The sequence below is a fragment of the Hippoglossus stenolepis genome, chromosome 4, assembly GCF_022539355.2.
Source record: "Hippoglossus stenolepis isolate QCI-W04-F060 chromosome 4, HSTE1.2, whole genome shotgun sequence".
NCBI classification, from domain to species: Eukaryota; Metazoa; Chordata; class Actinopteri; order Pleuronectiformes; family Pleuronectidae; genus Hippoglossus; species Hippoglossus stenolepis.
Genome location: NC_061486.1, coordinates 22,699,518 through 22,723,329, shown reverse-complemented (window position 1 = coordinate 22,723,329; position 23,812 = coordinate 22,699,518). Strand labels below are relative to the sequence as shown.

At 41.1% G+C, this 23,812-nt stretch overlaps 1 protein-coding gene across 2 annotated transcripts in view; it reads left to right on the top strand.

The window, feature by feature from the left end:
* Positions 1–1,044, top strand: part of st3gal4 (ST3 beta-galactoside alpha-2,3-sialyltransferase 4) — a 30,375-nt gene extending 29,331 nt beyond the window's left edge. For both annotated transcript variants that reach the window (XM_035154240.2, XM_035154241.2), the window contains one exon: positions 17–1,044. In XM_035154240.2, coding sequence (XP_035010131.1) covers positions 17–109 — 93 coding nt within the window. In that variant the 3' untranslated portion in view covers positions 110–1,044. The remainder of the gene's footprint in view (positions 1–16) is intronic.
* The last annotated feature ends 22,768 nt before the right edge of the window (positions 1,045–23,812 follow it).

Here is a 23,812-nt window from a genome sequence, read left to right as displayed (position 1 = left end):
TTTCTCTACACTGCAGAATTCTTACCACGACCTCAATTACGAAGCTGACGCCTTAAAACGACTGGAGGATTCAGGAGCTGTTTTATACCTGCACCCACACACAGTTTGATTTAATCAAAAACAAGTAATTTTATGTGGCATCTGGGATCCTGATGTGCCTTGTGCAGAGGGACAATGGTGCATTAAAGCTGCTGCAGTGTAACAAAATGGCTGTTTGTCCACCTCAAGGTAAATCCACTAAAAGTGCTCATTTTTTTGCCATTGACAGGTTCAGATTGTTATTGTTGTAAGTGTCTGACACTATAGATAAGATTCTAGACCTTTTTGTGACATCCTCATGTGACACCAGACGCCTTCCCCAAAAGTAGTACTTGTACGTCGCAGAGCACAGGAGTTTGTGGTCCACTGCTATGTGAAGTATCTGAGTGCTTCTTCCACCACTAAACGTCACACAGCAATGTCTGATTACATTGGATGTTGGATAATTCCAGTGCTTTTCATGTTTTTAGGGCCACATGATCTCATGGAACAGCTGTTTTCAAGATTTTTATAAATGTCGCAGCGTAGAAATTGAGCTTTGAGTATTTCAGATCTACATCTCAGATGGGAGTAGGTGTGGGCTGGGTGGTGGTTTCCTGTATCTTGCACATCAGTGAGCTGTAAAACGAGATGATGATTTTTATACAATGGTTTTAGTTTCATATTTAATTTTATCACCTGAGACTTTTTCTTTTTCCTGAGCTCAAAGTCTATTTTACTGATGAAAAACAAAAAGCAAAAAACTGGTGTGTTTAATCTAAGGGGTTATTCTTGTCGTGAACTTTTTCAATGTACATTTTAGTTGAGGTGAAAATGAAACCTGCTCAAACCTGATTCACACAATTACGTGGATGTAATTCATGTGACTTTCTCTGACTGGAAATACAATTTGTATTTTTTACAATTATTAAAATTCCTTTGTTTTATTTATTAAGAAATTTCCAGATGCAAATAACTGGATTTTTTTATTGTAAAGAATGAAATAAATTTTAATTAATAGAAAAATCCATGTGAATGTCATTATTTGCAGTCCATCTAGTATGGCCCAACCCATATTATGTCTGTCAACATATTTATGTTCATGTGAATTATTGAACGCGCTCATGGATCTGCTGTATGGGAATCACTGCACTTTAATGAGTTGACCTGAGTGAACCTGCATTGAGCTGTTATTTGTATGGCAATAACACTGTCCACCACTAGATGGCAGAGAGCCTCTGTTGCATTGATGCTGTGCAGTCGGTGCGTTACTGCACTGCACATGGTGCAGTCATGCAGCAGCCCATCTCAAAGTGCCTGGGGTGATGGTAACAGCAAAACGAGCACCAGCACACGTGCGAGGAAATACACGGAACATCTGGAGGTCCAGAACATTTCACAATGCTTATAATGAGACTGACTAACATACACTTGCCACTTAGCGACAGATGTTAATGATGGTTTCTAGCTTGTGCACACACGACTCTTTGTTATTAGTGGTGACGTGAATGGAGTTGTGCCCTTGGCATTTAAAACTCAGGCTTACTCATGTGAGGGCGCACCATCATCATCAGCCGAGATCAGGGTGACAGTCGACATTTGTTGTGCTTGCAATCATATTTCTCACAGTAAAAGGTGTAATACAACAACAGCAACAACTCCCACTTCATCTGTTCCTTATTGTAGCACATTCCTGGTATTGTGGATGTGAGTGTGTCCACGTAACACATCAAGGGATGCACACTTCAGTGTGGTGTCTGTTGAATAGGGAGGTAGACATTCTGCTCAAGGTCAGACTACAAGAAAAGATACTTTTGTACTTTATGTAAGATGCACTGTGCCATTATAGTAGCAGTACTCATAAAGGGAGGTTTTTAATGCCGTCTACTACTTTTGCTGAGGTACATTTGCTCAGCTGCATGGTCGTTCTGTCTAAATCTGTGTGTTTTGCCTGCGTGTGGCTGATACGGAGAGCTATCCTCTTTGCAGCAGAGACCACAACGCCTGCCCTCTTGTTCAGTTCACTGGAGTTGTCAGTTGTTGGCGCTAACTGATTTTGCCACAGAGAGCCAGGCTGACAGCAAACACAACATCCTTTTCAGCCCACTTAGAGCTCATCATCTCAGCTCTGAGAGCCATTCATTACGTGTGGAGGGGGATATTGTCTGTAAGTGTGAAACCATCCTTATTCAAGACCTCCTCATGCTTTCAGACATGTTTAAAGAGAAGCCCACAAGCTTAAATAAGTCATTCACATTCAGACGATTAGACACGTACAGTATGTGCACATGATTCTAATCAAGCTGCTTTCACAGATGCACCAAACTCCAGACATTTTCCTAAAATTCTCTGAAAGGCTGTATGTGGAAATGCAAATGTCCATGTGAGGTGTTTTGGACATTTTCTGGAACTTCTCCTGTCGGGCCCCTGGTAAAATGTAGTAAAATGGCAGAGTGAGCCCATGTGAGAATAGAGAAGGAAAATGTTTGGAAAATTCACAGCGAGCGCGAGATGTTGATCACATTTCTGATATGCAAGGGATGCAAAAAAAGAACCTAAAAAGAATAGAAATAGCTCAGGATGAAAAAGAGGTGCAATACAGAAGCTCCGATGAAGATGTCAACTTGGAAAAACGATGAGATTCGAGAGGTTTTGGCGCTAACAGCCGACAATGTGCTGTAGAGAAAAACACACGATTTCTGCAGCGGAATTTATACGTCATGTCCTGCACGCTCAGGCACCACCCCTCGCCTGAACGTTTTCCCTGTTGTTGTAAATGCATCTGACCCGGACAATCTCCTGCGGTGTTGATGTAAAAGGCAAAACCGGGGTTCATGTCTGAAAACTGCTTCAGATGCACAAACTCTGAACTTGTAGTATTTCTCCAAAAGATGTATCTGGCCTTTTTTTTTAATCAAAACTATCCGTACTGTTGATATACATTTGTTTTCCCAACAAATCAAGGGAAGTGTCGTCGCGTCAGCTTGATGGCCCGTGCACACTTCCCATTACATAACAGGGAGTTACATAGCGGCCTGTTTGTGTGAAAACTGAGAAACCAGGTCAGACTTTTCAGGAGAGCCAGCATAGCATTGAACCCCCCTAAGTCCGGAGCGTGCATGAGTGTGTGCTGCAGGACGTACTGTACAGTGCTCTGAACCAAAGCATCTTATAGTGCCATGAGTGCATTCACTTTCAGCACGGGTAGCTCCTGTGTGAATTAAACCGCTAACCCTGGTGATCACGCTGCGTCGTACCAACTGAGCCCTACACAGGCTCTTCTATGCATGTTGTTGTGGCCATATGAGCCCATGTAGCTGCTCTGAACAATAGGATTAATTTGGAATGCATAGCTTTGATCTTTCAGGCAGACCCCGACAAAACTGTGACTCCACCATGCTCTGGTTACGATTTTACAAATCAGCAATTTCAAAGAAAAATGCATGGACCGTGATGATTGCAGTTCCACTGTGTAAGAGCGGCCACAGCTCGACGGCGTCATTACAGTATATCTCATTACACCATCTGCTCTCCACACAGTGCCACTGCAGCGTCCTGCTTTGAAGCAGTTGTTTCCTACTTTGGAAGTGATGATCCTCTGATAGATTACCAGATTCATTTGCATATGCTGCACGCTAACATTGGAATATTTAATCAAATGCAGGTTTTATTCATTTTAATAACAGCTTAAATGATAATCAAATAAAAAGGCATCGTACTTATACTGGTGAATGTTGAACCAAAGGGATCAGGAGCTCGAACACTTTCTTTGAAGGTTCCACAAGCCAAAGAAGCAACAAAGCCATAATTGAGGTTAGTTTTCTCCCTGGAGTCATTGACCTGTGAGGAACACAGAGATCTAGTGAAGACACCTCAGGCCTCTTTTATTCTCAACACCATGGAAAATAAATAAAGACCACATGCGATGTGGCTCTACGGTGCGACTGTGTCAGGAGCCCAGTGGACGGTTTGTGTGGGAAGAGGTACAGTACGGACCCGGCTACCCAGAGAGAGGGCATCTGGCTTGGCTCACTGATAACTCCCCCACAGCCCCGAGAGCTGCCGTGAGTCAGGTGCTCATGCAAACACAACATTGCCATGGGAACGAGGGGGGGAGAATGAGTGCGAAATAGGAAGAGTGAGGGAGAAAGAAGAAGAAAAAAAGATAAGCTGCTTTTCTCCAGTGTGAGTTCTGCTAGTTCTGCTTTTCCTTCATAAAGCCCCCTTTCCCTGACTCTCATGTGGGCGCTGCCTCCATGTGACGTTGCATGCTTGTGTATGATTTCCTCTCCACACAGAGAGGCTTTGGGGTAAAGGGGGGAAAAAGAGCCTGATGCACAGTTTTCTTGAAAAGCGACAGCTGTCGACAGAATAAAAAAGTAGAAAGACAAATTCAAAACACTTTATGCTAAGTGGTTCCATGTTACTCTTGCACAATCCAAAAGGTCAGCCAACTCAGCTGATTTAAAGGCTAACACGCCGTCATTGTTTCCTCACAGGCGGCCAGAGGAGCATTTTATCTCAGCTGGGTGTTTGCTTTTGCTGTGAACTCATTAAAAATGAAACATTATGATTTCAGCTGCTGAAAAGTAAATTTGGGTTAGAATTAATGTTTTAGTATCAGGCTTTATGAATGTTGTGCTCTTTTAAAAAAAATGATATTGAATGAATGCAGAGTAAAACCAGAAGGAAACGGAGACCTGTTTTGAGTCCAAATGTGAGCCACATGTTTCACGTTTCAAGTCTTAAAATACAATTCAAAATGTCATTAAAGAAACAGCAGAACAAGATGATTTCAACATTTTCTCTCAAAGCTGCTTTTTATAGTGTAATTTGTCCACATTTGTTTATGCATTTCAATTTTTTTAAAGTAGTGACAATTTTTTTAATGTTTTTAAAGTTGAGCATCACGAAAATAGGGATAAATAAATACATAGATAACTACATGCAGAAGTAAATTATTAATACATAAATAACTAGAAGAATATTTCTGTGTTTCTACGTGTAGTTATTTAATGACTTGTTCATTACATGTATTCATGCGTTTATTTGCATGTATATCTTTATATATTTGTATATCTTAACATATTTATATGTATTTCCCTCTGTCCTTTGAGTAGACTTAAAAAACAAACAAATTGTCACCTACTAAAACTACTGACAATAAATGGTTTTCAAGCTTTTCACAATGTGCTTGAACATTTTTCAAGATATATTCAATGATGTTTGGCTTTGCTAAAAGCTATAGAGCTAGCAGAAAACAAGGAATGACTTAAATGTGCACCTCACTGAAACATGAATTGTGCATTAATGTTGGACAGATACTTGGCCCCCTTATGGCCCCTGATTTAGAGAAATCTTAGATCCGCCACTGGTCACTCAAGTGATGACTAGTTGCGCTGAATAAATATGTGTCAGCTTTTCTCCAGCTGCAGATATTGTGAACCAAAGGTGGCAGATGGATGAGTCATTCACAATGACTACATTCTTTAAATGTACATTATTTCTTCTTGATGCAAAATCTCCCTCTAAGACTTATGCTGTGGTGAGAGGTAAGCTAAATAAACCTGGAAGCAGAGTCAGTATTTAGCTAAGCACGGCCGGTACCATTGAAGAATAGGAGGCTGTAGGTCAGAGAATAGACCAGGAGCTGTTTACCTAACTGCTGAAGTCGCCCCTCTCCAAATGCCCCGCAGATGCAGTGCTGAATACCAATCACACCTCTCTATGTTCAGTGTGTGTGGATGAGGTGATTTGTTCTGGCTCTGTGTGCAGATCCCCAGGTTGTTTGTAGCTCTAAGCCGTATAAGACAGTTATCCCTTTCTACACGTGCAGTGTGACCCTGTCCTCCCCTCTGTTGTGCCAAAGGGGGTGGAGTCTCCTCCGGGCACCACTGTGTCTCTGTCAGTCCGTCTGTACGTCCTCGAGGACTGGATGTCTGTGTACTGTCCCTCTATAACACATGACCCACTATTTTACTTTTATGTTTGTGTTGCTGGAGATGGCAGACGGCCAAACGGCCTGCACGAATGCTGCGTCAGGCGACTTCCCACTATGTGTGTGTGTGTGTGTGTGTGTGTGTGTGTGTGTGTGTGTGTGTGTGTGTGTGTGTGTGTGTGGATTTGTCCTGCTGTCCTTGTGACTTATGGTACAACTAAGGATGTAGGTTGAGGTTGGGCGAGGGAATGAATTTTGCTAATGTTACTAAGTTTGATTCATAGACAGAACATAAAGATGGATGACATGACTGCTCCCAAAGTAAAGCCAAAATGTCTCAATCGCCCCCTGGTGGCTGGTTGCAGTATAGGTCATAAATCCTGTTTAAAAATATTATAATTAAATTACCAGAGGATAAACACATTTATGGTATTACATATTTAGAGAGGTGAAAATTCCACCCTCCACTCCTTCACGCTCATGAATTCTGCTTTATTGGAACTTAACAGTAAACTCCAATACTGTGATCTGATTTTGATTCAAATGTTGCTATAATGTTGCATTTACTTTTCTCAAACTTTTTCAAGAGCTAAAGAAACACACACATGTATGACCTTCGAACTTTGTCAGAAACTCTGCAAGAAGCTGGTGTAGCGAGTTGGTTTTCAGGGTCTTTTTACCACATGTAAAGACAAACACCCATCTTTTGTAAAATACTAATGGCCAGGAGTAAAAAGAATGAGTTAGGGCCAATAGGTAGTACCATGCAAATGAAAAGTGAAGAATTTGAATCAGGGAATACACAAATGAACAATTTTTAAGAGGTAGAAATAGATAACATGCATTTGATCGCCCTTCAGAGCACACTTATGAGCGGTCATATTCATTTTTCTGGGTTAGGGCTAGGACAATCTCACATTTACTAAAAGTGACTTCATAGATCAAGACTTCTTCTATACGCAGCACAGAGACAATATTTTTACCTCAATGAAACCAGACATAACGGTAGCGGATCCAAGACTTCAGCTGTAATAGTCTGAAGTCTTATTCCACATCCCAAACATTCAACGCTCAGACCCTCCACCTCCGCAAAAGTCAATAAAAGCTTAGCATGAGAGGTACTGGAGTGCATTATGAGTTGACTTATTGCAGGACGGACGCCGCCTCCTCCTCACCACGGAAAAAGAAGAGAGAGAGAGAGAGAGAGAGAGAGAGAGAGATGGATATACGGCTTGATTTGAACTCATTATCATTCTTTATCTAGCAAATCTAGTTTTACACAATACCACTGTTCACTGCAGCACAAATAACCATCAAAGTCATCCCTTATTAAGTAATGTGTGTTCTAATCCTACGTTGTGTTGTAAATGTACTCTACATTTACACGTCACTGATGTTGTGACACTAGTGTTCCACAACAGAGACAGTCCCTTATGTTTCCTGTTCCACTATGGCACACTATGGGAGTATTTGTTCAGTACAAATTGTTTGCTGACACACGGGAGCACTTCACTTATCAAGTCGTGTTGACTGTAAATCCACACGAACGGTTCGGAGAGGAGTGATGATGGGACCTGTCATGCTGCACGGGATCTGACTGTTATTGTTATATACAGATAAATAAAAGTCTGTATGTGTGTTAATGCTGTTAAAGCTTGACGCAGCTTTTTCTGCGTCTCGACTCTGCTGCTGAAAACTCAAAATAATTGCACGGAGGATAGCACTCTTATGGGAATTTTTTTAAGGGGCTCGTAATGTGCATTTACATAATAATGTGTTGTCACTTTTTTCTGTATCCAATCCACTTTTTTTGGGAGCGAGCGGAAGCCTTTTGTACCTGTCAACCACCTCTCGAAGTGGTAATGCCCACCCACGTTATCAAGAGGTCAATTCTCTCTCTCTCTCTCTCTCTCTCTCTCTCTCTCTCTCTCTCTCTCTCTCTCTCTCTCTCTCTCTCTCTCGCCCGCTCCCTGTCTGCTGGTAATACAGAGGCTTGAATAATGGCTGCACAAAATCATGTAAAAATACTGCCAGAAGTGTATGGTTTCATAATACCTCAAAATTATATATTTCTTTCCCGTCTATATGCTATTCATAAGCGAGGGGTGCAAAACAGCCTTACAGAATCCACTCGTCAGCGCTGTCACAGTAATGGGAGCGTCTATTTAGTGTACAGGTTTTGTGCTGTTTTGGGGATTGACTGTGCAAATGTCACAAGACTGCTTTTTTCATCTTGCTTTAAATGATCCTCTGGTCTTACAGATGACACACTGGGTGAAAGGGGAGTGAATAAAGAGGTCATACCGTGCCCCAGGGAGCAGAAAACGCTCCTACCGCTGAGTGTACGCCTAATATTGTTCAGCATCCAAGATGCTCTTTATTTCTATTTCTATTCCTGTGTGCTCATTTTCCATATTTCTGCTTCAGTTTTTCTGCATACACATGGAGAACAAGACTCCCACTGTACTGTACAGTAAACTCAGTTTCTGCCATCTGGGGCTGACTTGAGACTGATTCAAGCTTTCTTCTCCCTGAGCCCGTAAATGACAGTGATAGATGATGCTGTCATCAGAAGCAGTGGAGCTCATCTACTGGCCCTATTTGCTGATTTCTGTGAACTTAACCGCCTTTTTTTAGCCTGCTCCATTAAAGGCACAGGCAGAAACTTCCATATCCCCTCTGAGTTACAGCAGCTCTGTAGTCCTTCTGTATGCTATAGCAGGTATGAAGATCATAATCTGAGCTGAAGTAGATTACATATGTACATGTGAATAATTCCATTATATAAACCGTTTATCTAGAGTGTCGCAATCCCATCCCACATGAGGCGAGAGGCGAGGAACACCCGGGATAGGTCGTCAGCGTATCACAAGGCCAACATACAGAGATCATTAACTCTCACATTCACAGCTATGGTCAATTTAGAGGCTCCAATTAACCTAACCCAAATCTGCATGTCTTTGGACTGTGTGAGTACCCGGAAAAAAAACATGTGGGGGTTCACTTTAACCCTAACCTTAACTATAACCCTAACAGTAACACAGGGAGAACATGCAAACTCCATGTAACCCGAACCAGGATCCGTACCTTCTAACCACTGCACCACCATGCCGGCCATATACATTATCTGTACACATATATAATTTTTCCCCCTGTATATGATTAGGCAGGAATGAGAGGGATGGTAGAAGAAATCTACTCTGAGCCACACATGATTAAATAAGAGTTAGGGTCCAGGGAGAATATGCTCAGCACAGAGTGGGCCACACATGCTTGGCTCGGACAAGTAACCAATTCTCCTCAGAGTGTTGTTATTTTTTTCAACTGGAGACCCTATCTGACACACCTGAAGTAATTTCATCCTGTTCAAGAGGGAGGAAAAAAAGATGCAACGGTAAAGATGTGAGGGACAGGGCCTTGATTAGCTGGTGCTATGCTATAGCCGCCTCGTGACAATGAAAGGGACCTTGGTGAGGAATTGTCTGCGTTTGTGGTTTTAGTGTGAAGCTGTACACATTGATGTGGGTGGGGGAGGGGGGCATTGTTTTATGTCAATAAAGCACCTTTGGATTGAACTGTATTGAAATCAGATCAACTGAGTAAGTAGGAGGGGAGGGGGCGGGGGGGGTGCAGGGAGGTCAATCTACAGTATATACCTTCTTATCTCGAGGCAAACAAATTTGAATAAAGCCTTAAGCCAACACTTCTTTACATCTCAGCAGCTTTAAAAAGAAACCCAAGCATCTAAAGGAATTATTATCTGATGCAGTGTGCTGTGCCCCTGACAGCCACTGCAAGATACAGGCCACACACAATGGGTGTTGAATGGTGAGAAATAGCAAGAATAGCTGGGCGTCATCAGCAAATATCCGTTCGCAGGGGAAGCCATGAGAGCATATCAAAACAGCGAGCATCCTTTAAACCTTCTGTTGGAACTGAAACCCTCCGACGCCCAAACCATACAGGGGCTCATTCATGCTCAACGTTAGATACGTACATGTATGTGGAAACTGATGGAGCCTTCTGTCCGTACTCTGTGTTCATTTTGTCGGTATCCGTGCACATCTACTGAAAGTTTACGGATACGGACAAAACAGACACAATGTAGCAGTACCAGTGAAAAATGTGGGGGGCAGTGTAGCCAGTAGTTCAAGCGAGGCCACCATGAGACACAAGGAAGACATTTCAATGACAGACGTTTTTGAGGAGAAACTTTGTGAGTTGGGAAGAAACTACATCTCTATGATGTTACTTCACCCCGGAAATGGTACAAACAGTCGCTTTTGCCTCTTTCTTTACAGGTACATTATCACAACCTCCTCCAACATCGCTATTTTTATAGTTAGAAACTCTCAACTCTGCGCTGCCATCCAGTGGATGTATTGCTGAACCACTATGGCAACAAAAAGGAGGCATAGTATGTGAGCAGTGATTGTTATATCGTTTGAAACAGACGTATCTCTTTTCATACAGATTACCCACTCAAGCAACACTATTTAAAATCCAAGACACCGTATCCCAAGAACCTGAGAGTAAAGTGAGAGAGTTTCCACAACACAGGCACCCACATACAGGATGTACAAACACAGGATGTGCAGGACAGACAAGGGTCGGCCTTTGTATGACCCTCAAGCCTAGGATACAGTTTTCAATCAGTTAACCAAGAATCTCTAATGTAAATCTGATACGGAATATAATATCAAGAATGATTGCTCTGGTATTACCTTGGAAATACATATTACAGTGTCATAGAAGTGTTGTGCCATAGTAGATCAACTGTACTGTACCTTGACGCTCAGCGACAAGAAATTAAATCCCTGCTAATTTATTTGCACATTATACAATATTTCTTTATGTGAAAGTGAGTGCTTTTTGGTCGTCAGAATAAAATTCATTTTCCAGCAAGGACATGTCTGAAAGAGGCATGGACCACGCTTATCAATGCACAACACCTGAGTCAGTTTTTCAGAAGTCTACCCTTTTTCCAAGGGGGTTGCTCCAGATGACACACACAGGTCAGCGGGTTTTAGCTTCAATGCTACAAGATCACCAAGATCAAATTGGAAAGATTTCTCTAAACTGATTCTACTCTCAGATACAGTGCTCACCTCGGAGAGCAGTTAGATTGGTTTCGTGTCTGTGCACTTAATGTATCTCAGATGTATCAACGTTTTTATACATGATCTATTGTATCGAACATAAAATCCGGAACACCCCATTGGGCAACAATTAGGTTCAGTTGCTTATCTTGTCCTGTAGAGCCCCAAGGTCAAAGTCAGTTATTGATCATGTATCAGTATAAAGCCGCCATTGTTTCCCAGGGGCTGTTTTCTCAATAAGATTCTGACAGCAAGTTGAATGTAACATGTGGAGCTGCAAATGTCACTTTTGGCTCCCATTTAGCCTCCTCTAAACTCTATCTGTCTTAACCTCTTTTCTTCTCTCTCTGACACCCTCTTTATTTTTCTCCATTTCTTCTGTGAGTATGTGTGTGTGTGTGTCTTTTATGTGTGTGTGTGTGTGTGTGTGTGTGTGTGTGTGTGTGTGTGTGTGCATGCATGTGAAAGTGTGCGTATTGGTCTCAGAGGAGTGAGCTGACCCAGGGGTACAGAGGCGGGCAGGAGCAGCTGGAGATCCACTCTCCCTTGGTTCGTGTCCCAATTAATTAGCATGGACGTAAACACACACACACACACACACACACACACACACACACACACACACACACACACACACACACACACACACACACACACACACACACACACACACACACACACACAATCTGATTCTTGGGATTCTAAAGTCACATTTCTCAACTTCAGGGCAGAGCAGCTTGTCAAACAGCTGTATCATTGCTTACATAGACAGCATGAGTTTACTTTCTCCGACTCTGAACACCACATTAGTGAGGTTAATCTGGACAATTCATTCAGTCTTTTCTCAGACAGAATTGGTCAATTTAAAACTCGTAGCTCTTGCCCATTGTTTTGCTGCTTTAAGGGCTGAGCAGTCTTACTTTCTTAATTAAAGACATTTCTCTGATATATGGTCTTCTTTTATGCTCTGCTGCCCCCAGGACAGTTCTCCGCGCCTTGATCTCATTTATTCCTCAACCAATCCAAAGAAACATTATATTATCACTCCTATCTTGGCCTCCTTTCACTGGCAATTTATTCATTTTAGAAACTTTTTTTTTTTTAATGTATCCCCCTCAAGGCAAAGCTAGGCCTGGCCCCAAGCTATATAACCACGGCGTGAAATTCCTGTGGATGGGGGGTGGGGCAGAGAGATCACACCCTAAAGCTAATAGAAAGGTGTACCCTCATGGATGAATGCACTTGTTGTAAGTCGCTTTGGATAAAAGTGTCAGCTAAATGATATGTAATGTAAATTTGTGTGTTTGTGTGTGTACTTGTACTTGTTCTTATTTAGGGTTTGAGTAAGGGCAATCTCAGAGTCCATCTGCTATCGTATGATGATGAATTAGCCTCTGGGGACAATGGCCAATATTTTAGGACTTTCATTTCCATTTGCGAAACACTGTTTACTGTCCGTCTAGTTTCTTTTATCACACAAGTCGAACGTTTCTTCACACAAAACACAAAGTTATAATTTTTCTTGGGGTTTGTTCCACCCACTTTTGCTCTCCACACGGAATGTTTACCTTCTGGCAAACAAAGTCTGTTCAAACAGGATTGGTCAAACTTGAAATGGAAGCTCCAAAATATCGTGCTTTGCCGACAGATTCTACATATTCTCATGCAGAATGGGTTTATTCAGATTAGGGTAAGGGTTGGGTGTGTGTCAGTGTGTACAACCCACTGCTCGTTTGCTAGCTAGTTTCCCAGTCACTCACCCACAGTGAGCTATGCCCTCTCTGGATTTCCCTGGTTTTATATTTCAAGATACTACAAGAAATTCGAAGCTAGAGTTGCATGTTGGACAAGTCACAGCCACATACCACACAAGTGCACCAGGAAACATTGTAGCGACTACCTGACAGCAGGGAGAGTAACTTCTTTGTTGTATGTGGGAATGAGCATCGAGTGTATTTGTCGGGATCGTGTGCAGTCAGAGCGTTTGCACTGCCGAGAGTTTGCATGGATTGAAATTCTGGGCAGTATGTGGACATCCACATTAGCATAAGTATAGTAATCTAATAAGCACTGTGTGTACTGTTTGATGCTAATACATGGGCAATGGCATTTGGCATGCTGTGAATCTTTGTGCAGCATATGGCTACCAGCTTGGTAAGTAGTACAGGAAGTGTCAAGGGCAGCGAGCATGAACTAGACTATATTAAATAGTAAATAGTAACATGCAATACTTAAGTGCAAGGATAATAATACTTTTCTATACTATACTATACTATATATATATATATATATATATATATATATATATCATCATCAACATCAGGGGCAATTTGGGTATCAGTATTTAGGTATCAGTATCTTGCCCAAGGACACTTGGTGGACAACCCACGATACCTCCTGTGCCACAGCTGCCCCAGTCAAAGTCCCCTTCCGGTTTTAAACATTTTAACATGTCCCCCTTGTGCCTTTTATATGGTAAAATACATATTTTGAGTAAAAACAGTATTTGCACCTTTACACTGCAGCAAATTAATGCCAGTCTGAAAAACAACGGATTCAAACAGCGAGGGTTTGCGATGTCACAAATATAAGGAACCAATCCTGTCAACTTGTGGGTGGGGCTCAGTAACAGGAAAAGGCTCCTCAGCTGCAGGTGAGCTGTGATGAGACAGGGAGCAGGGGTGGGACCATATTAGGAATATTCATAAATCCCAGTCAGGATATGAGTAAGAGTAAGTGTACAGTTAAATTTAAGCAGTTTCAAGGCCATGAAGGTATTTTTTTCATTAAAACCTTTTGAATATGTAATTGTGAGGAAGGATTTTAGTGGTGGTAATAAGTACTGGAGTGGGACTTTCAAATCGGATCACTTTTATTTAAAAATCTGACTATTCAAATGTAGCAATATTTAATATGCTATCCAATGTGAAAACTGCCACTGCCTGGTACTGTGGTACCTTGCAGACAACTTCACAACCCCTCCTGATGCTGTATTGTAGATGCAAGAATACACTGAATCTAACCTTAATAATACAGCAACATTTTCTTCACACCACCTGTGTATTTTTGCTATGGAGCAGCATGGGACGTCATTAGTAGCAGTAACCCAGTACCAGCTCTAGAGCATGGCTCATTAAAGGAGCATTGCCTGAATTAATGACCATTTTGTCACGTGCTATCCCCATCAAATAAGTGTACCTTCTTTTTTTTCTGCCACTGATTTTGCATTCTATCCCATTGTTTTTTTTCTCTCTTGGCAGCTTCCTGAGGTGTCTGCCCTCAGTTAAGTTTTTTCTCAGCATGTTGGCAAGCACACAAGTATCAGTGCTGCAAAAAATACACACAGAGCTGAGAGGATCAGCGAGTTTAGACAGTTCTCCAGCAGGTAGGTCTGACCAAGCTTTAACAGTGACAAATTATTACTGCAGACGGAAAACATGATTTTTAATTTTACACTTGGCTCGAACTAAATATTGCAGATGAGGAACCAAACAAGTATATTTTAGAAAGCTTTTATACGAATAAACAATGTGTCTGAAAAGGTTTGCAGAAAATAACTGTAGAGGATATTATTAATTTAGACTGGTGCATAATATTCAGACGAAATTAATGATATTGAATACATTTGCAGTTATGTTAGACAGTCGCAATGTGTCGAAAATAATTTTTTGGAGCTGTTTCTAAAGACTTCAAATGTTTTTTTCTTTTTCACTGACTCACCCACAAGCCTGCAATTACTTTTCAGTTTAATACCCTCAGAGGTACCCAACTGTAACTGATGGGAGGAACTGGCATTGATGCATTTCAGATATTTTGTTTTGGCTCAATATAAGCTCCTGTCCGTCTGCATGAGATTGACAGCTGTCAGAGAGAAGGAACTACAGTGAGAGACAATTAAATGGTAGATGAATGGAGGTATAGTTCACCGAAAAATGAAACTCCACTCATTATCTACTCACCACTATGCCAATGGAGGGGTGGGTGAAGTGTTTGAGTCCACAAAACAGTTTTGGAGTCTCCGGGGTAAACAGGGTTGCAGCCACATCATAAATCATATCTCCTCCATGTTAGCGGATGGGACATGGACCACCTAAAAAGTCCAAGTGCACATCGCATAAATTGTTAGCCATTTTAGGTAATTCTTATTCCAATGTTGTTTTTTTCCATTTTCACGGATTTTCCAGGGAATAATTGATGGGTCTTGTTGAAAAAAATCAGGAGCATTTAGAACACTGGTTTCTTTGTATGTGTAACTTGGTAGAGATTGATTGAATTTAATAATAGTCCCCATTGGGCCTTGGCAGAAGTACATGCTCTAGTCTACTGAGTTCCTTTCTGTTTAGTTACTTGATGCTATAAAAACAGGGTGAAACGTCATGGTTGACAGCTGAGACTGACTCAGGGACCTTCCCTCGATCACTTCTGCACAGGCTCTGGCTCCAAATGCCTAAGATTGCAGTGTTTGTATTCAGGATATTTTGACTATATGCTCTAGTAGTGGGAGGAAGTAGGAACACATCCTCCATCTTTATATACAGTCTATGGTCTGCACCTTAAGAAGACTTCAAGGCGGCTATTTATATATATGTATATATAAATATATATATATAATATATATATTATATTAAGAACAACTAGCTTAAACATCAGAGGTGTCTGCAGCTGTCTGTGGGCTTGTCCATTAGGGAGTGCAATTGAGGCTGAAGCTCCTTTGGCCCTGCTGTGTCGCAGGGCCAAAGGAGCTCCTTAACTTCAGCTCAGCTCAAAAACAGTGGCGAATAAAATCTCAGCCACTCTGGCATTGTATGTTCTGATAGCCCTACATAGAAGGCCTGCTGTCAGCTGGGGCTAATTTACCTATTAATTTGGAATGGGAGGACCACAATTAGAAAAAAATGGAGAAAGGCTGTCATATTCTTTGGCCAATTGACTTTGTTAGAGGGGATGGTGGTGCCAAAAGGTTTGCTGACTAAAATGTGAATGAGTTGAGGCTCTTGGGCTGCGATCCATATAATGATAGTGTCGCTGGGAGGCTAGCCTTTTCTGTGCCACATTGCATCAGAGGTTTGCTGGATGGGAAGGAAACAGTCAATTATGTTTTCAAAATGAGGCAACAGCTCCTTAATGGGGGTATACTACATATTGTTCATTTGCTTATTTGCTGAGAAAGCAGTTCTTCTTCATTATTAAAAAAACATTTCCAATGTCACGTTGAGGCAAGCAGAGCTGGCTGAGCAGAGGAGGGAAGGTTACTGTGAACTAAAGAGGAGTGGAGTGACCTACACAAGACTGACTGTTACTGTCAGTAGACACTTGATGAAATTGCTCTCCTTACTTTCTACTATAATTCTATAGAATTTCCTCGAGAAGAGATGGATATCAAACTGTCCCTATAGTTGGGAGAAAAAGTACTTTGAGGGTTTCATGATTTATTCCTGTACTGTATATCCATTCCTTTCGATGAGCTGTCTGTCTTGCAATAATACTGTATGTGCTGCACCATAACAGGCTGTGAAGAATCAGATGCCAGATGCAGACAGTCTGCAGTAAAACAGTACAAACCAGGCAGATGTTTTGTGATGTTTTAACTGAGCCACTTCTGCTTCATTAATCTTTGCTGTATTGCTCTTTCTTACAGTTATGTATGCTTTTTGGTTTTGCTGTGCCTTGGATCTGTGCAACCTACGCCTCATGTACACCCACTGAAAAGCCGTGTTAAGCCAATTTGTAATCAAAGGCTCAGATTTAAGCCTACACAGTGTCAGGCTGACAACACATGATCATTCATCATGTTTGTTTATGTTGCTTGGTTAATGTTGTGAAAATCTACAAACTGTCATGTAAATCTGGAGGACAGAACTTTTGTCTCCCCCTTCTGGCAATGAGAGCATTACAAAAATACTCACTGTTGAATATTGAGAAATGACTACAATTCCAAGACTAATTAATAATAAAATCATAAAAAACGAATCATTATTCATGTACAGTGAATGTTATCGGCACATCGCCCACTCCAAAATTTTACAAACCAACCTACGATCTACTGTTGTCTGCTCTGTCTCTGTCTGTGGATGCTCTCCGTTTCCACTCTGGCAAACCAATCATTGCTACTTGACGTAAAATGCGTCACCACCACTGGGCAGCGTAGGCAGGTTGCCATAAACATCAGCTTTAAAACTCTGGTACACTGGGAAATACGGAAAGATAAACAGCCTTAGTCAGCATTGTGTAAACTCGTTTGGCCACGGCTTTAATGTGATGGACGTTCATTTAAGTCCTGCAGTCACTGCAGCTTATAAGAAAAAAATTATCTTCAGCACTATAACTAGTGTTGCCCCTAAATATACATTATTTTGTTCGGGGAGCGGCCACAATTTAATTTGTATCTTTATTTTATGTTTTCAAAGCATTAAGAATTTACATAAATTCTGTAAGAATTTATATTTCGTAGGCCATGAAGACCACTTAAGTGCTATAAGTGGACATTTAGAGGGAGACACTGAGCGACTGTGAGTAGAGTTGGTTATTGTTTTTCTTTACGTCTTTTTTGACGTATTTATGTGACGGAATTATGTCTGTGCCAGCAGGAAGGTGTCTGGTCTCTGATCAGCTCAAAACTGAATTTATTTGTTTACAGCATGAAATTGTTCACAAAAACAAAACCCACAGGTAGAAGCTTTATATCATGTTTTCAGGCAGTTGTTAAAATATTATTTTTATCCGACACATCACCTGTGTCTGTCTTATTGCTTATCTGTCAGAAGGATTAAATAAAAAGCAAGGAAGTGATTTCCACCCAACTTGGCAGAGGCATGTGACCTGGACCAGGAAAAGATTCATTCAATTTTAGTGCAGATTCAGAAAAAATGTTAATCACAGACCTTGACATTGCAAGATTCAGTTTCTCAGGAAATTATCCATGGATCTTGATGTAAACAATATTGTGCAAATGATCAGTCAACTGAAATTTGATTTTCTGTTAAATGTGACAGATGTAGAAGTGTTTGGCCTTGGAGAACATATTTACTGAACTGCTTTACTGAATGCTGGTATAGTTTATGAATGAATGTATGAATGGACTTCATGTTGATTGCATGTGAAAGCCTGGCTTGTATAGGTTGTGCGTTATGCAAAACATATTTACTAATATATTGAAATAAAATCACTGTTGGGAGAAAGCAGAAGATTGAATTAATTTTGTGCTGTAAAGCAATTTCCCTGTAGTAACCTGGCCTTAGGTGAATGACCAAAACTGTAAATTTGTCTTTGAGTCCAGTCGTACTGTGTCACAAAAGGGTGTCACAAGCAACCAACGTGCCAAACAACGTGACACATGTGCTCATCAAGTCACATGACATTTTCCTGATGATTCTGACAAACCACAGATGGCTGACAGCCCCTTCACCCTTAACATGTACCCAGCGGGAATATGAGCGGATAAAGAATGACATTATCAAGAGCCATCAAGAGGCATTTGTCAGATGCAGCGTTGGTGTCTTGCAAATTGCAGAATCACTCGACACCATCGTTGCTTTGTCAGCATCCTGAATGCTGACTTGATGGACAACCGAGGCCGCAGACAATTATCTGCGAGACATTGTCTTTTAATTGGAGATTAATTAAAAAAATTCGAGATGAATGGACACGAGATCGTTCCAGTTGCATATCATATGACAACAGAGGAAAATATGAGGTATTTTGCACTTTGATGAATAAACAGAATGATTGAATAAATCTTAGTGAAAAGCAGCTCTCCATTTCTAGATTAGGAGCACTTGTCCCATAGGAGGACTGCCTGTCTAATAGCTGGGAATAGCCAGAATACAAGGAGACACCCAACTCTAATTAAAGACCTTTTACAGCTGAGGCCTCACATGAACACACACACTGACACACACATTGGAGCAGCCATACAAGATAGACACAAACACACACACTTGAGGGGCACATTTCTACACGGACAAAAAAGTTAATACTCAAAGAACTTTTCTGTCTCCAATCTAACATGTTTTCAAGAACTGCAATGAATGGAGTGGGTTCTGTATCCATGAGAGTACTCGTCACCTCACACTCTCAAAAGGTGGCAGCTATTGTGCTTTTATCCCACAATCTCTACCTCTTTTAAATGTTCTATCCTTCTTTTGAAGAACCGAATTTTTGTGACATATGCTTTTTTGCTTTCTTGCTGAGATGAAGACAAGAAAAATGACACCTAATTCCCACACAGCGAAATTGTTTGGGCCCAGATTTGGCCTACGCTGTCACACTGCTACACTGTCATCTGGCCCACATACCGGGTGGAATGATGGCACATGGCCGGTCCACTCCTGTTTGCCAGATCTGGGCCACAAGTAAGCCTGCATTAATAATATTGCATCTCAACCAGAGATGCCAAAGGTGGCCTGAATTTGTATTGTGCAATTTGGGCCCTTGTTACTATTTACCACATGGGCCACTTTAGGTTCACATCAAGATTACACCTTGTCTAGAGCACTGCATGTTTGCCAAAAAGGCCACATTGGGATATATGGGCCACATTCATTATTTTATAAGCGGGCCACTTTTGACAAGAAGGTCAGAAGTTGCGCATCATTGCCTGAAGTGGCCCACATCCGTATGCTATCTTGGTTTGCATGATAAATGAAGCCGTCACCAGCATCTAGTTAGCTTAGCTTAGTTATACTCAGACCAACCAGTCCAAAGCTCACTCACTTGTTATGAGATAATCATCCCGATTTCCTAAAAAAGTAGAAAATTACACATCGTGGTCTCCTGGCTGTTTCCTGTCTTTGTGCTAATGTGACAGAGTTTGTATCGTGTGATTCCACTTGCCTTGTGGGTATTATTGGCTCAAGGGCGCCGTCTCTTAGAGGTAGTCGGTAAATGCCATTGGCTGTATTGAGACCATACAGTCTATGATTGAGACGCTGTCAGTTCATAAGTAACGTGCCTGAGGGTGTGTGTACTAATGCTGTGTATTAATGTCTCTATGTCCACTATGTGAACATATGTGCACTGTAAGTCATAGGAGAGTGGGTCACTGTGCATTTCAAGCGTGGAAATGTTCAAATATCGACAGGCTCCACTTTCTCACTTCCTCTCTGCTAAAACAACTGCTTTAATAGTTTGTTGCGTGTGAACTGCTAATTGCGATCCAATTGCATGACTGACCTGTTCACACGATAAATGGTAAAGTGCAGTTTTGCCATTTACATCCAGGAATCGTTTGAACCGGCCAGTTTTAGCGGTTACACTTAGCTAAGGTAAACAGCTAATGAGTAAAGCTGCAGTTTTTGTTTGAATTTTTAACAAGAAAGCCAAAAGGCATATTTCCCAAAAATAATTGGTTAATTTATTTGCAGTCTTTGTAGTTAGGTGTCAACAGCAGTGTTTTGCTAGATTGTGTGTTCACAGAGATTGTTTGAGATGTGCTGATGAGAGGAGAAATAATCACTGCTTCAGCTTTAGGGTATAAGTAAAAATTATTATTCTGTCGGAAAACATTGAATATTTTAGATTGTTCTTTGCTTCATCTACTTTGTCAATGTGTACTCGAGGCGACATACAAAAATTCAAAGCGACATGAAAAACTCAAAGCGACATAAAATTACATCCTGAGAGGCAAAAGAGCTGGTTTGAGAGCCCCTCACAATTTTAGCTGCATGCTGATAAAGGGCACATCAGTCAGGCTGAAGGACTCACCAAACGTTATTCATCATCTGCGGTGAGCCATCGTGAGATTGCTATCAAGGGATTTTTGCTTGATTAGATGGTGTGGAGTGTGGGCACAGGGGATGTAAGGGATGAGGATTCATTATGCAACCAATGTGAAAACTTGGACACACATGACTTGATGGGTCCACATATATCTCAATCTGCTCAGCCACCAGGAAATGGCCCCTTGGAGATCATTGATGTTCAGGATTACAATCAATAGCAGAGATATCACCCCCTGAGACAAAAAATGTTTTCTCTGATATCACATAAACTCCACTTGAATTGATTTAAGGAATACTGTGGCCTTACCCCATCACATTTTATGGATTATTTTAAAGACATTGGTGATGCTTTTATTCTTGACCATTGTTCTTGCCTAAAAATAAATTGAAAGCGGCCCTGAAAATGAGGTTAATTATTTTTTAGATGAAACAAGAAACAACTTCTTGAAGATTTCTGAGGACTTATTGTTTTATTAGTTATTTTGTCCACCTCATTGATTTTCAGGATAACAAATTGCACAACAACACCCTATGACAAAATGGAAGCAATCAGATTGCGACTCCCAACAATCAATAGCAGAGATTTCACCCCCCGAGGCCAAAACTAATCTCTGAAATTGCATACATCCCAAACTGGGATCTCTCAAAGAGCATCACTGAAAAGCCCTGTTACCTTACAGAATGGAATAATATGTAAGTAGGAAACTACTAAAATTCAGAACCAAGGTGAAAAATGAATAGGCAAAGATTTGTATACACAGATGTCCTCAAAATCCAGTTAGGAAACAGTTAACAGGAAGACGGGACTTGTGGAAATCTTTGAAAAGCTTTCATTGTGAAAATGGCTTTTTTTTCCTTTTTCCATGAACCTCAGTGTTTCACATGGCCTCAGGTGTCTCAAGTATTATTCCTTCAAACAAAGCTTTGAGGTAGTGGAGGTCGGCTGCATTATGCTTGACACTAATGTGCTCGAGTGAAAGCCTATTCCTTTCATTCACACAAGATGCACAACAAGTGGTGTGATCACATTTTACACCTTACAAGTGTTGATGGAAATATTGTTCCAAACTAAAAGAAGTGTTCGGCTATGACCAGCCAGACACACATGTACTTGCTACTACAACACAGATTAGCATAATAAACATTAATTGGGTTACTAAAAATTGCTTATTTGTAAGTAAATATGGAAGCTTCTGGATTCAACTTTAATATTCAAAACCAAATTCAACAAAACTTTTTAATGTTTAATTAATGTGTCCTGTTAATTGATTGATTGATTAACCTGGAATAGATCAGACTAAGCTGCCTGCAGTTACTTTCCCAGAAGATGCATTTAAATCACAAACCGCTGCATTTTTACTCATCCTGTTTATTTGTTTTGTCCAGTTAATTAATAAGATAAATAATTTGTCACCTTTTCTTTGTATAATAACTTCTGGACTTTTAGAACTCGCTTCTTCCCAAGATTCCTATTTTCAGACCAACCCACATGCTTACAGATTATTGATTCCAGAGGTTTAAAAGCTCAAGACTGAAAATAACTTTAATTGATTTTAGGAAATACTGAGTTTACCCTATTAAGTTTTTATGGAAGATTTTAATGACATTGTTCTTTTATTTTTGACTATTGTCTGCTCTTGTCTCTTGCCTAGAAAGGAATTGAAAACTGCCCTGGAAATAAGGTTGATTATTTTTAGATGAAACAAGAAAACACTTCAGCTGTGATGAAACTTTCTTGCACTTCCCCCACTACTGAAGGATTACATGAAAGAGACATGACTTAATCACCTGATATGAATCAAGATATCAGCATGAAAAGGTACACAAGCATGAGTATCATTCACCAGGAGTCGGTGCAGTCCTGACTCTATTTGAGAGAGAGTCCTGTCAGTGTCAAATTAAGCAAATAATAAACCTGAGAACTCCCCTCACCCATATCCATGAGAACCAACCTTATGTTATGCAACTCTGTAAGCATTTTGAACAATAGGATCACAATGAAGTGAAGAAAAAATAGAAGCAGAGAGGGAAAAAAAACAGGGATTTGGAGTAAAGATTATGGATCTGGCAGAGCATGTGTTGGAGGCTGTCAGATATGCCTTCCAGAAGCTAGGTGCTCATTAGCATACTTCATTCGTCTAAATATAGGCCTAATCCAATGCCGAAGGGCAAACAAACAAATCACAGCATGTGTGAGTGAGCGTGCGTGTGTGTGTGTGTGTGTGGGGGGGCCATATTACTGATTCTTCACCCATGTAATATTCCGTCATGTCAACAACATGCACAATGTGTATAAAAATCATCAAATGCCTGCCTCTGATGCTTTGACATACAGTTTGTGACTCCTTTTGGAAATGTTTGCTATGCTGCTTGTGACAGAGCACACTGCAAATGACTGCAGGCTGCGGTGACGCCAGGGGAATCTGCAAAAAGGTCACAGGCAAAACAACTAGCTTGGCTGCAGGGGGGACATGCAGTGACACGGAGGCACATGTTGAAGACGCGTAAAGCTTCTGCGACTCCAGGAGTCTTTGAGACACATCGGCTTAGTTTGCATAAAGGAAGCGAGGACCCGGGGAGCGTTTCCCTCTGTGCACTCCGAGTGGCCTGCTGTGAATGCATGCGAAGCGGCAGCGATGTATGTGTAGAGCTGTCTATGCTTGACGTGATTATAGTATGACTCATAAAGGAGCGCTGCCATATGCATGCAGTGTTACAGTACGAGGTAGTACAGATGCATGTAAATGCCAGAGCCCAAAGGAGAGACCACAGCGTCTGGTTGAGAATACTTTATTTCAGCGCAATTCAACACAAGCATAGTTACGTCACGTCTATAAATATTTGATCGTTTCTCTCAAAACCCAAACAGCCCACAGAAATTGAAGTGAGGCAGCGTTTGTACTGTACGAGCCACGTGATTCCGTGGTATGAGTAATAAATTAGCATGTCTTTAAAGAGCCATGGGTTAGGCCGGCGGTACACTCACTCCGACAGCTGGCAGAGTGCTGTATTTTGTTGCACAGACCTTGTGCAGAAGC